Below are 14,739 nucleotides of genomic sequence, written 5' to 3'. Positions count from 1 at the left end.
AAGTAAAAAAGTTTGTTCCTCCTTCGTCAAATTAGATTTCCATTTGGAATGAATGGATGTTTTATAATCTGTTTGGCTACTGAAACCAGCTTAATGGGTAGCTCACTGCTGTTGTCCAAGTACTCCATGTGTAAATGCCAAAACAAATTTTCAGAGGGAAGAGCTATTCACCAGTTTTCTTCCTTCATTTGTTTCCTTCAAACCCAGAAGTACTGTTGAATCCATCATAAGTTTTAGGACACCTTTGCAATTCCCATCAGTGGAAGTTGTGCACGTGTTTTTGGCAAATGTGGACCTTACCCAGAAATGAAGATGACTAGTATATTGTAAGGTGTACTTAGACTGACTTCCACCTGAGAATAGCTCTTGATGTCTTGGTGAGCAAAAAGCTGCATTTTTGGCTCTTATTGTTCTGTCACCTCCAGAGCTGAATGACCCCAGGTGGTCTTGATTTCGGTAGCACAGCACACCCAACCACTGGCTGAACTCTGATAATTGTTTGCTCACAGTTGGCAGTCTGTAGGCATTGTGCTGTCCATGTGTTTGTTCTGTACCAAATCTGTTTGGGTTGATTGTTTTGCCCAGAAAAGGTTGGGTGGAATCCCACTGCTGTCGCAGGAGTTGACCTCTGTCTCATAAAGGCTCATTGCTGGAATCCCTGTACACATCTAACTACCATTAACATTAGTGGAAATTCCGATACTTGTATTATTGACTGAGAAATGAAGCCTCTTGTCCAAGGCTGAGGTTTAAGGCTTGTACATGGACTTTCTTATCTAGGTTATTTCCCACAGTTAGCTTTAAAAGGTGAATAATTTGTCCCTCAAGAATTCAGATAGCTATGTGGATTAAAATAAAAATGGGAAAACTGGGTCAGACCAATGGTCCACCTAACCCAGTATGCTGTGTTCCAACAGTTGCCAGTGTCAGGTATTCCAAGGGAATGAGCAGAACAGGTAATCAAGAGATCATCCCCTGTTGCTCGTTTCCAGCTTCTGGAAAACAGACTAGGAACACTATTCCTACCCATCCTAGCTGCTAGCCACTGATGAAGCTATTCTCCGTTAACATATTGTTCTTTTTAGAATCATGCTATAGTGTTGCTCTTTACAACAACATCTAGCAGAGTTCCACAGATGGACCATACGTCATGTGAAGAAATACTTTCTTTCTTTGTGTTTTTTAAACCTTCTGCCTATTCATTTAATTTGTATTATAAATAAAAAATAATTATTAATAATGCTGATTTAGTTTCTGCACACTGGTCATGATTTTATAGACTTCTGTTATATCCTTTCCAGTTCCAGGTATCTTTTTTGAGATAGCATGGCCACAAGAATAGCAATCAGATCTTGGGCTTCAAATTAGGCTCCAGCTAATTGCCAATGGTCTCAGCAAGATCCTCCCATCTTACACTACACTGCACAATTGGCCAACTATGCTACGCATCTTTTTAAGGGTGTTGTTTGCCTTCATGTGACTTGTCAGGTCATGGGCATAGAAGGAAGGAGGATTCTGGTCTTGCTGAACCAGTGATGTGACTGGGTTTGGTAATTCCTACATCCCTCTGAGTTAATTGTTAGACTTTTCTATTTAGTTTCTGAATTTTCCACTGTTAACTGCTGTTTTGTTTTTTCAGATGCAGTAGAGAGGCAGCATTTTCGAAATGTACACAACTGTGTTTATTTTGCTGTGCACGTCTTGGATTGTCAGTTTGCGTAAGTTGGACCTTCGTATTTCTTAAGCTGTAGGGGGGTTGTGTGAGTGGCAGAGAGAGAGACTGAGTGTGTGCATCTGGGCTTCACTAAGGTCATTTTAGGGGCATGGTATTGAGTGTTCTGCCCCAAGTCATGCAAAGAGTTAATGACTTGGCTGAATTAAAACATGAAGGCCTTTCTTTGTGTATTCATCAGTATAAGTGGTCCCACAGGAGATAGCGGGTTATGAGGTAAAACATCCAATGTGTAGTTGGAATTTAGTGGAACTGCTGTTTTTCTTCAAATGCCCCACCAGAACAGGAACAAATGGACTTACTTTCATGTCACCTCCATAGAACTGTGGCATTTGCAATGTGTCCTTTTGATGCCAGTAGGGTCCTGATCTCAGGTGGCTAGAGGTTAAAACTGCGTAGTGTTTGTCAAATACGTGTGTATATTCATTTAGATTTGCTCCCTCTCTGTGGTGTTCCATTTGTGTTTTCTTGGCAGAATTATTTCCTGTTTAGAGAAGGGGACATTGAAACTACTGGCTGAGAATGAACGGATTGCATCCTTTTCCCCTGGCTTGCATGAGAGGCTTATGAAGGCTTATGAGAGCAGCACAGCCAAGGTAAAAAAGGAATAGTCCTTAGCAGGTTGAAGGTAAAGAATGTCCAAAGAGTTTCTAGCGATATGGATACCTATCCTCCCTTGCCATAGTTTGTTGGTTCTGCTATCCAATCCTGTTCATCCTGCTCTGGTGCTTCACTTCTCAATTTCTTTAGAGTCTGTGTTTAAAATCATGCTGCCTGTCCACATGAAGCCTGTACATTTCTAGGACCAAAGATCTGTAGCTGAGAATTCCTTTAACTAACTTGCATTGCAGTTAGGGTGAAACCCTGACTCCATTGAAATCTGTGGCAAAACTCCCAGTGCATTCAGTGGGGCTGGAAGATTTCACCTTTACCCTTTTCCCTGTGGTGAGTCTGGTGAGATAAGAAGGATAGCCAAGGGGATATGGCACTGGATGGCAGCTCAGGAGACTTGTGTTCATGGAACAGCTCAGCTACAAATATTCTGTGTTTTTGTTTTTGGCAAATACTTAATCTACTCCATGGATCAGTCACTAGTTTTTTTTTTTTTAAAAACAAAAATTAGAATATGGGGGTTTTACTCCCTTTTCTGAGAGCAGTATTGTGAGACTAAAATTAACTGGTTGTGAAGTGCTCATGTGATGAGGGCCTTGTAGCTAGATAGTGACAGCAGTTGTGATGCTGCTGCTTTACTGATCTGAAAGGGAGAGAATCCTTTTAAAAAGAGGGAATAAGTGTTAAGGACATGGGAACCTACAGCTGTTACTCTTACCTTCTCAGATTCTCTTTATTATTCTTTGAGTGCTTGCTCATGTGGACTTCATGTTTAGCCGTGTGTGTGCTCACCACGTGCACTAGTGCTGGAAATTTTTTCCTTAGCGGTATCTGTAAAGGAGTGGCGCCCTCATGGCACAGCTGAAGGGGCGATACATTCTTTTAGTCGGCACCTGTCTTCCTCTATAAACGCTTCCAAGAAGCCCAAGAAACTTGCAAGGGGGAGATCTTCACTTCCCTTGAGGGAGAGAGGCAAGCCAGAGGAGAGCCAAGACCCTCAATGGGTGGCTCAACTTTCTCCCTCAGGAAGCTGGCCACCAGTTCAAATTGAGCTATTTATCTGTCTGTGAGCCAGGCCTGCTACACAGCGGTTTAGTGGCCCACTAGTTATACCAGTTTGCAGTCCTCCCATGCAGCTTGGCAACTGCACAGAGAGTTCAGCAAGTGCATGTGAGTGGTTACTACTTACCTGAAGTTCAGAAAGGTACAAATTTACCTATACCTTGGCAACTTGACTTGTCAAAGGCCACACCATATCCCCAGTTCAAAGGGACATTGAGGGGCTACTCACCACTTGCAGGTCTCTTGGCCGGCTTGTGAAAATTGAGAAGTCTATGCTCGTTGCTGTACAAAGGATAGAACTTATTTGAGTCCAGTAGTGCTCCATCTGTGGAAGGGCTTTCCTGACACTTGAGAAGTTTCAGGCCCTATCAAGCCTTGTCACAGAAGTGTTTGCATTTTCCCTGACAATGGCCAAAGTCTGCCTGTGCCTATTGGGACACATCGTAGCATGCGCATATGTAGTGAGTAAACCATGCCAGGCTCCCCATGCAGCCCCCCCACCCCCCCGCCCAGTAATGGCTGGTTTTCATTTATTCCCAGTCCAAGATGGTCTTCTCTATAACATGACTGTCAGATTCCTTAGAGGCTTCGAGAGGCTCTGTCTACAGATATAAGACCCTGTCCCACAGTGAAATCTTAACCTGGTCCTCTTCAAGTTCACTGTCCCATTCTTCTAGTTACTGGGCTCTGGCTTCCTTTCCTACTTGTCTTGGAAGGTTGTTTTCCTGATGGCAGTGATGTCAGGGAGATGGGTGTTGTAAATGAAGGCCCTGATCACAGACCCACCTTATGTGGTTTTTTAATAATGACAGGGACCAGCTATGGCCTCACCCATTTTGTTTCTGCCAATGGTGATGCCCCCATTCCACACGAACTAGGACTTGTTCTTGCCTGTGCTCTGTCCTGAGCCAGAGATGATGATGGAAAAAAGGCATTTGCATTCCCTGGATGTCTGGAGGGCCCTGGCTTTCTTCTTGGAACATACCACAGTATTCCGCAAGTTGATACAGCTTGCTGTGTTACAGCTCAAAGGAAAAAGGACTTTCTGGTGTCATTGCAGAGGATTTCCAACTAGATCAATCACCTCTTGCAGAATGACCTTCTATAGCAGGGGTGGAGAACCTATGGTCTTTGAGGCTTGGGGCTTCCCCCCAGCACCTGGTCTGCTATATGGTGGGTGTGTGTGTGGAGCCCTGAGCCTTGCAAGCCAGAGCCAGGCAAACTGGGGCTGGATCCAGCCCATGGGCTTTTTGTGGCAAGGGAGGTAGCAGCTGTGCCTGCTGCTGCTCTTGCTGCTTCCTCTCCCTAGGCTGGGGGAACAGGAGCACAGAGAAGAGCTGCTTTGAGGCTTTTCCCCTGTTGCTCTGATTTGAAATTGCAGTCACTAAGAGCAGTGGGGGACAGTGCCTGGGAGGAGTGGAAGACATGGGGCCGCATGTACCCCTGGGGTGCTGTGCAGGTAAGTGCCCCCCATTGCTCAGGCACCCTACCCCTGCCCAGCCCACTTCTGACCCTACCACCCTCCCAGATTCCCTGCAATCCTCTGCACCCTCCTAGACCCCACACTCCAAGGCTGCTTCCTAATAGCTCCCTCCCACACTAAATCCCTAATTTTTGGCCCCACCACAGAGATGGGGGTGTGGTCCCACAAAATCTAATAGCTCTGACCCCCAAAGCTCTGGGAATGGTGTGTGAGAGGAATGTCTTTCCTGCATGTTTTTCAGCTGGGGACTACATCAATGAGGTGTTTGTTTTTCTTCTTACTTGCGTGGCCCCGACCAACTTTTTTTTTCTGTGGGTCTGTGGCCCCAGCCTAAAAAAGATTCCCAACCCCTGTGGTACAAGCTAGCAAAGGTTCTGCTGCCACCAGTTGTCTAAGTCCATTTGACCAGAGCTCAGGCATTGTTGGTGGCCTTGCTGGTGTACGTCCCAGTGCAGGAGATCTGTAGTGCTGCAAGATGGTCCTCAGTCTACACCATCGCATCTCCTTACGCCATTACTTAGCAAGCTAAAGACTCTGCTGGATTTCGCAGAGGTGTGCTATGGTCTCCATTGCAGCGAACTCCCTACCTACCTCCACAGGTACTGCTTAGGGTCACCTAAATTGGAATGGACGTGAGCAAGCACTGCAGGAAGAAATAAGTTATCTTGTTTTGTAATTGGTGTTCTCTGAAGTGTGTTGCTCATGTGCCTTTTGTGACCCTTCCTCCTTCCCCACTGTCGGAGTTTTTGACAAGGAAGAACTGAAGGTGGGTTGGGACATTTGTTGCCCCTTGTACCATGTAATGCAGGAACCACTCCAGGGATTGCAAGAGCCACTCCCCTACAGATATGGCTAATGGAAAAAACTATAGTTCTGGTGTGTGTGGTGATCAAACATTCCTGTGGAAGGGACATGAGCAATACATCTCAAAGAACACCAGATATGGAACAGTTAATTGTTTGAGCTGACATACACTGAATGATTGCACGTGGCTCTTTCTCCATGGCATTTCCCTCCTTGTTTTGTCCTGGTCTCAGGAGTGATAGGATATGTCCCTTACCATGCTACTGAGGCTATGTCTACACTAGACTAAAAGTCGACCGCAGATACACAATTCTGGGTACACCAATCACATAGATAAAATTGGTGTGTCTGCACTTGGCTAACTTGTCTCTCTGCCTATACAAGGGAAGGTGGATGGGAGAGGTTCTCCCATTACCCTCTCCTACTCCTTGCGTGTTGTGAGGAGTACAGGGGTTGACTGCGACCCTGAGAGGTCAATTTTGCATGTCCTTACTAAATGCACAGAACTGAACCCCAGAAGATCAACCCTGAGTGGGTCGATCTTCCAGGGTAGTGTAGACGTTAGCGGAGGGACTGTCTGTGCATTTTCTGCCCTGATGCTGATCTAGAGTTAATCGTTAGTGTTTGAGAAATGATTAGTGTTCAGATAGCTTGATTGTGGTGATACAGTAAACCCTCGATATTACAGACTCCTGGGGTCTGTAAAATCCTAAACCCTCTCACTGCTTCCCCCCCACAAAAGAAGTAGGGGGGGGGAAGGAGGGGGACACTTACTGCTGCCAAAAACTGCACCCTGGTGGGAGGAGTGTGTGGCGGCAGGTCCTGCAGGCTATGAGGTGGCCCCTCCAGCAGCATGCTGTTGGCGCCTCCGTGTGCAGCGAGGCAGCTGCAGCTGCCTGCGGTGAGGTGCCATTAGCCACGTGCAGCAGGATCTGAGCCAGGGTGGGATTCACGGGCTCGTCCAGTGGTGGCTTTGGTGAGTGGCCGCTCTTTTTTGTTTTTATTTATTTGTTTTTTGGTAGCTGGGGCTTGGGGGGGTGAGACTAGGGCTGGGAGAGTGGGGGGGGGGCGTTAGTAAACCCTCACATTTAACAGACTTTCTGGAATAATGCACACCCCTCCCCCATTAGTCTGTTAAATGGAGGATTTATTGTATCTAAATTCATGTTCATTTCTTTTTACCTTTCCAGTTGGTGGGCTGTGTCCTATCAGGGAATTGCATTATATTAATGGACTCTGTTGTTTTGTTCACAGGTGTCCCTCCTGATGCCTTCATCTGTACAGTCTGTTTCATTCCAGCCAGAAACTGACAATCGCTCTAACTTTTCAAGTGACAGGGCTTTTCATATATTTAAGAAACAAAGGTAAATGTCCTCCAGTTTTTGTGTTTGTAGGGGGGTATGATCTTTCCAGGGTCATGAACAATAGGAGGTCATAACATCCAGCTGCACTGCATACATACAGCATAATGGGGATAGATCTGACAGTTTTGCTCTGAAAACGCAGGCCTTTACCAGTCTTCCCTGCAAGCTGTGCACTTGTGTGGTCATTCAAGAGAAATTCAAGTGCCACCCAACTGATTAGCAGAGTGTCCATAGCTATGTTTTGTTGTTTCTGTTGGTGATGTACATTCACGCATCTTGGTGCGCATAACAAAATTTATTCTACACATTTATGGAAAAGATTAGAGGGAACATTGGCCTTCACTGTTTATGCAGAGTAGAGACTTAGCCTTTTCAAAGAATGGAAGCCTAACTTCTGCAGAAGTTGTTGATGTGCTGGTAACAGCATAGTGCTGGTTAAGCTCTCGGCTGGGGGCTACTTCTCTCTCTTTCTGCTGTTTTGTGATGGGAGTGGAGGAGCACCTCCTTTTGACTTGTTCTTTTTCCTGTGGAAGTGACTTCTTGTGGTTCCTCTGTTCTTTTTCATTGAGGGATGCACTGCAGAGGCCCATTTGCTTATCTGACCCATACTCTGCCTAATAATGAAATGGACGTTTTGGTCAGTACACCTGAGCCCAAGCAAGACCACTGTCAGTTGTGTTTTAGCTCCTCATCTTACTGCACAGCCTACAAGTCTATGTATTGCAGGCCTATTACAGCTTCTGGCTATCACAGGCTGCAAAATGAAATTAATAATCTGTGATTGCCACTGCTGCAATATGGTAGGCTAACTGGGGCCTTGGAGATGTGACTTTTGTTTAGTGTGGAATATATGCTATTGGGGATACCTTGCAAACGGTTGGCTAGGCATCCAGTTGCGTGAATGTTCGGTTGTTGAAGGCCTGGGACTTGACATGTTTGCCTCTTTTGTTCGATAGGGACATCTTTTATGAATTGCTACGTGAATGGGAGGATAACCATGAAAAACCAGGCTGGGACTTTGAAAGAGTTCTGGGCAACAGGATCAGGTATGAGACCTGGTGTGGCAGCTCTGGTGTGCAAATGGTAAATGTGTTAGAAACTTATTTTTGTCTGTAAAGCCAGTAGATGTACACAGGGCACAGAGTTAATTATAAAAAAAAAAAAAAAAAAAAAAGATACTGTACAGTGTCACGTTTTGGAGCAGAATAAACTCTCAGATGTCAAGTTCAGAGGGACCATTGCAATCATCCAATTTGACTTCCTGCATATTGCGGGTGACAGAACTTCCCCTGCCCACTCCTGAAACATACTTTAATCTCTGACATACTGAAGTACTGAAGTCCTAGCTTAAATACTTCAAGTTAGAGAATTCACCATTTACTCTGGTTTATATCTTCAAATTACCCCTGCCCCATGCCTAGATAATCTTTAATTTTCACCACATCCTCAGCATTTAACAGTCCCCCTTCTGTTCCCTTGTTTGCTGTTTATATGGTGTTGGGAAGGCATTGGTTTCTAAGGAAGTCACATTGTGCTTCTGTTTATAGAGGTAGGTAGAATCTGTTTTGGCTGATTTTAGCAGTTTTTGTTTCCCAGAGCTATGATGAATCACCTCACAGCAGCCTATAATCACAGCCACTTTGCCAGGCTCTTTCAGAAACAGCTTATCCAGGTAAATAACTTAATGTATTTGCAATAAACAAAGCAGTTTTGCTAAACTGTGGCAACATGTAACCTATTATTTATACATTTGTACACATACTTTTTGCTGTAATTGGATCCTTTCCAGAGTGAATGGAATTACTTGAGGGGGTGGGGAGAGTGGATGTGTCTCAAGCATAATTAAGGAGCCAGGAAGCCTTTCTCTTCTAAACTGTCTGTTCACATCCACCACAGATGGTAGAAAGCTACCATTATTTAATTACTTTTGAATGAGTTGTGTAAAAGTAGCTTGTTCCCAATGTGTTTCCCAATGGACAAGTTTCCATATAATGGACAGATATTCTGGGGAATTAATCAGTGACAGAGTTTGGATTATTGAGTATTTGCTGTTAGGTCTGTGTAAGGAGATATAAATATCGAGGGCTTTGATCTTGAAGGCTGTTCTCCTGGCACATCTTACCAGCAATAAAAATTAATTCATTTAGAAGGCTTAGAAGTAGATGCATAGCTGATTCAGAGTTGCCCAGTTACGTTTGATTTTTCTCAGTGGAATTAATTGTTGATGATGTTGGACCTGAAAATGGATATGATGGGCCTGGTTTTGGTTTATTTATGCCCAGGAGAAGGCCTAATGGTATTCTGTTTGTTGTCCTGTGTAATTCTTTTGTATGCTAATATTCTGAGTGACTTGTGAGACCACTGTAAGTGAAAGTACAGAGAGAATTTTCTGCTTGTTTTGCGTGTAGTCATTCCCATTGCTGATCACTTCTAGTTCGTCAGTTTCCTTTGTTTGTTGGGGGTGGGGTGGGGACTTTCGCACATCACAGTAGAGAGAGGAAGAAAACTAAGCTAGGCATGGAAGAGTTTAACTGATAAGTTTGACCATTATCAGTTTCTATTAATGGATAAACGCTGCCCAAGGTCCCAGCTACTGCCCCATGCCTGTGGTTTCAGCGGCTTGCCCAATAGGCCCAGCGTTTCTGTGTACTGGCCTGATGCTGCCATGCTGAGAATTATGCTGTTGCTTGCTGTTCCTGCAGACTTGGCATACTGGCTGCCGCCCTGTGCCAGGGCTCTGCTGCAGTGCAGCATCCCAGTGAACTGGGCTCTGTGCCAGGTATCGGGACTCGGGTGTACTGGAGTACTGGGCAGCAGCAGAGCCTCAGGTGCAGCATTCTTGTGCTGCTACACTGGCAGCTGGAAGTGGGGCACCTACAGAGGGTGGCAGCAGAGTCCTGGACATAGGAGTAATAGCTGGAATCCCCATATATGGGGTGGTTGGAGAGCCCAGAGTAAAATCTGGGGTCTTGCAGCATTCCGCCTCCCCACCCCTGTCACCTGCAGATCTCTTGGTAAACATTTAACTATGTAACTGATAACATTTTAATCAATTACATGGTTAATGTTTTTACAAGTTGCCTATGTCCCCAATCTAAACGTATAGAAAACTGTCAGAAAGGCTTGGGCAAATGTAGTATTTAAAACTACAGGCAATGCGTGTTCTTATGTTGTCAAATTGAAATCAAATTGTTGTCTCCTTAGGTTGGGCTTTTCAAAGGAGACTGAGGAAATTAGGTGCTGGTTGGCAAGTTCATGATCAGCGATAACAATGGGCTCAACACCCATTGGTGTCTGATACCTCCCTCATTATTTCCTTCCATCTTTTTGGGTGGGTTTACATGTGCCCCTTCCTTTCGAAAGGGGCATGTTAATGAGCAGGTTCAAAAGATGCAAATGAGGTACTGCAATGAATATGCAGTGCCTCATTAGCATAATGGCAGCTGTAGTGATTCGAAAGTGCGACTTTTCGAATTGCGCGCTGCCCGTGGATACAGGATCTTCCGAAAGGACCCCCCCCCCCAGTTTTCAAAAGTCCTTCTGGGCTTTCCAAAACTGGGGTGGGGGGTCCTTTCGGAAGGTCCTGTCTCCATGGGCAGTGTGTGATTTGAAAAGCCGCACTTTTGAATTCATTGCAGCGCCTCATTAGCATCTTTTGAACCCGCTCATTAACATGCCCCTTTTGAAAGGACTGGGCATCTGTAGACCCAGCCTCCCTGTCCATCGTGGAGTGGCTTAGTTTCTGTAGGCTAGCTCTGCACCAATCCACTATATCATGTACTTATTCTCTGTGCAGTCTGCCTCTCCTGTTGGAGCTGTCCATTATGATGAATACCAGGGTCTTGACTTTTTGCACATTGTTCATTTTGCAGATATGCCCAGATAGCTGTAGCTTCTCTTGTACAACCTGCAGTAGGTTCTTTTTTGGCTGTATCTTATTTAATTCCTCATTGGTGACCTTCTGCATCCACCCTATTCTTAGGATCTTTCTGTAACAGCTCCTCTTGAAAGCCAATGTCCTTCTGTTCAGATCTTTCATTATCACCCGTGTCTCACATCTGTACAACATACTGCTGAACACATACTTTTTCAAGCCGCTCACTGTCGTTCCTAAGCTAATCGCTTTGCTTTTCCAGAACTTATGCATTGCCTTCAAACTTGCTGTTGCTTTTGCTATTCTAGTGCCTATTTTCTTCTTAAAATCTAGCTCATACATCATGTCACTCTCTAGATGATAGATGAAGATACTCGGTGATATTGGATCTCCTTGTCTTATACCTCTACTTGTTCTAAATCAACTTCCCACCTCTCTGCATTGTCTCGTTGTTGCCTCCACGTTGTCATTAATATCGTTCAACAACCATGTCAGTCTGCTATCCATTCCGTATGACTCCACAACTGGCCAAGTCACTTTCTGGTCTATACTGTCAAATGCCTTCTGAAAATCAATGAAGCAATTGTAGATGTTCCTTGATTGAGCTTTCTCTATCAATCTTAGTGTCGATATCTGCTATATGGTACTTCTATGTTTCATGAATCCCGCTTGCTCATCCGCTAGATGTTCTTCTGTCTGCGATCTCAGTCTCTTCATCACTATCATCATCATCAGTCCCTTAACTAGATGACCCATTAGGGCAATCATTCTGCAGTTCTTGCACTCCAACTCTTTTTCTTTCGTATGTATTGTCATTAGCACTGATCTTGTCCATTCCTTAGGTGCCTTCTCTTCTTCCCATGCTATATTACATAGTTGGTATATTTCCTAAATCTTACTTTCTCCACCATATTTGATCTCTCCTGTGAGCTTATCATTTCCATGGCTCTTGATGTTCTTTAGTCGTTTCACTGCTATCCCTTCAACTCTCTTATCTGGGTCTTTCTCTGTGCCCGCATTCCTTATCTTCTCTTCGAGCACTGCTCTGTACACCTTCCCTATTTCTTGCTCACATAGCCTCACCATGTCTCTTCCTTTCTTGAACTGTGTCTTATACTTTCTCTTGAGTTTCATCTTGATGTTTGCAATCACTAGACTGTGGCCCAAGTCCATATCTGCTCCTTGGAAAATTCAGCAGTGCTGTACTGATGTTACCCATCTTCTTATCAAAATCATATCTATCGTGTTCTTGGACTTCATCGTTGAATTGCCATGTCCACTTCCTACAGTTCTTTTGTTGGAATCTTGTGTTGCAGATCACCATCCTGTGCTCATAGCTAACTCCAGTAGTTTCTCATCTTGTTTTGTTTTTTTCTTCCATATCCAAACCTTCCTATGACTCTCTCCCACCCTTCAATGTCTGTTCTGACCTTTGCGTTCCAATCTCCTCCAATGATCAACACGTCTCTCTTCGGTATCTCCTCCAGTGTCTTTGTCAAGTTTTTTAGAGTAGCCCAATCTTTTCCTCTGTGCTGTCTGATGTGGGTTCATACACCTAAATGACTGAGATGTTGAATGGTTTTGCTTCAAATCTCGGTAACTTCATTCTCACACCAGTTTGTGTCCTAACAGTGCTCTTCTAGGTCTTTTGCTGAGGAGGAATCTGACTACTGCCTCATGGTTTGTTTCATTCCCTGACCAAATGACTTGTGGCTGCACATCTCTCCTAATGCCATCCAACGCATCTCTGCCAGTCCAAGTATATTGCACCGGTATCTCTCCATCTCCTTTCAAAGCAGCTTTAACTTTCAAGTCACCAACAGCGTTTGGACGTTCCACGTTCTGATTGATAATATATGCGTTAATTGTAATTTTCTTTTGGTAGCCAACTTATTAATGCAAACCTGATTGCTCGATTTGGTAGTGTGGAGCCTAGAGGCTTCATGGTGAAGTTTTATATTGTGAGTTGAGCACCTATTTCTCTTAGTCACCTGTGAAAATACCACCCTTCAAATATATTTCTATTCTGAAAAGAGATTGCAAAAAGAATATCTTACTCTGCAGATGTGCTCCATGTGTTTACATAGTTGTGGTCATCTGCTGATTTTAATGAGGAAAATACAATTGTAATGCTGTTTACTTTGGTTAGCCTTGCAGAACCATCACCGCTAAGAGACTGGGATCATCAACAGAGTTATCTGGTTCCAATTGTGAGGCTAGATTTCTCCGTCACTTACTCTGTGCATGTCAGGGTTTCACAGGTATACTGGAAGACTTAAGTTGAAAATATTTTGGCTGCAATGAGGCCATTGGTATAATTGACCAGAAATTGGCCTGCTAGACTTGTGTGGCTGGTGATACCCAGGAAGGAATTTAATTTGGCTCAGGGTGAGTTTATAAGGTTGCAAGATGAAAATGATTTTGTTTTGTAAATTGAGCATATTCAGTTTAGAATTATTGAGAGGCAATGAATATTAATCTTGCCATACCATATTTTAAGACATTTACTACTTTAGTGTAGTGCTAGGTTTTAAAGTTGCCTCCTTGAGGTGCCTAGTTGCCTGATCAGTTCTGAGGGCTTGATGCCTTTTTCCTTCATTGCTGAGCCATACTGGTCTGCATGGATGAGGGACTTCAAATAGTATTGACAATCTGTAAAGCATCGAGGTGCCTCATAGAGCCTGGACTAGATACTACAGTAGATGACAGTGAGTCTTAAATAGTCCCAGTACCTGAGCCGTTGAGCTAACCATGGAAACTGAACTGAACTCTGGCTCATGCCGGTAGTACAATTCACCGTGGTATTGATATACTCCCTATGTAATAGAAAGCCAGGATGGCCCAGCAGCCTAGCGGGGGCCTAGTGTTATGTTAGTATGCTGGATCTGGATTTCATTTCTGAAACCACTAGGCTAGGAAAGTAGAATGTGTGGGCCTTGTGTTCTTTTCTATATACTCTTCCTCTGTTCCCCCTTGTTGACTGACTGAAGGAGGCAGCATTCACAGGGTCTACAGGGAGCTATGTCCAGTGCCTTGCATTGGATGGATAGCTCCTACACCAAAAGTCTTTATATGGGGCAGGGTATGGGTGGGGCAGGATATCCAAGGTGAAAGAAAATCTTATACATTTCCCATCTCCCTCCTTTTTCCCCCTCCTCAAGATGTGTAAAGGTCCTATTGGTGGTGGCACAAGTTGGGGTGATACCCCAGACCAAGATGTCCTTAATATGCTGGGTTCCGATAATCTGAGCCGGCTGAAGAGGCTGCAGGAGAGATTTGTCGTTCCTCAAAGCATCAGAGGGCCCTGCCCGCCCCCTGCCTTCCCAGGGTGCCAGCAGTTCTTCAGGGACTTCATTCTCAGTGCAGGAAGGTTAGCTGCATATCACTGCTTCTGCCTTGGCTAAGTTTGGATGGTTGTTCACAAATACCTCTGGCTTGTGCCATAGTTGGGGAGTTGACTCAGACTGGTCTTGGAACTCCAGCTCTGTGAGACAGTGGAGCCCAAGTAGGGGAGATTTTCAAACTTTGGAAAAAAAAAAGTTGCCGTTTGCACTGTCCATTCAGTACTCCTTGCTGGCATAGTAAACAAGTTGCTCTTGTATTTACTGGGACAATCCATCTTATCTCCTAAGAGTTACATCAGGTTAGTTCCTAATTAGCTTACTACAGAATCAAATTGAATGTCTTGCCAGAGAGGGTCAAGGTTTCCTAAAACCACAGGGTGATGTAATACCAGGAGCTCTGCACAGTTCCTTAGAAGGTGATGTTTTGTGCCCTACAGTGGAGTGTGAGGCTGTTCTATGGTTAG

At 44.4% G+C, this 14,739-nt stretch overlaps 1 protein-coding gene across 1 annotated transcript in view; it reads left to right on the top strand.

Annotated features, from left to right (window-relative positions):
• Positions 1–14,739, top strand: part of CDAN1 (codanin 1) — a 59,563-nt gene that overhangs the window by 15,912 nt on the left and 28,912 nt on the right. Inside the window, exons 6-11 of the mRNA XM_074997078.1 lie at positions 1,640–1,718; positions 2,208–2,328; positions 6,948–7,057; positions 8,014–8,103; positions 8,654–8,729; positions 14,093–14,301. Of these exons, the coding sequence (XP_074853179.1) occupies positions 1,640–1,718; positions 2,208–2,328; positions 6,948–7,057; positions 8,014–8,103; positions 8,654–8,729; positions 14,093–14,301 (685 nt within the window). The remainder of the gene's footprint in view (positions 1–1,639; positions 1,719–2,207; positions 2,329–6,947; positions 7,058–8,013; positions 8,104–8,653; positions 8,730–14,092; positions 14,302–14,739) is intronic.

The sequence above is a fragment of the Carettochelys insculpta genome, chromosome 6, assembly GCF_033958435.1.
Source record: "Carettochelys insculpta isolate YL-2023 chromosome 6, ASM3395843v1, whole genome shotgun sequence".
Taxonomy (NCBI): Eukaryota; Metazoa; Chordata; order Testudines; family Carettochelyidae; genus Carettochelys; species Carettochelys insculpta.
This window is presented reverse-complemented; position numbering and strand designations above follow the sequence as displayed.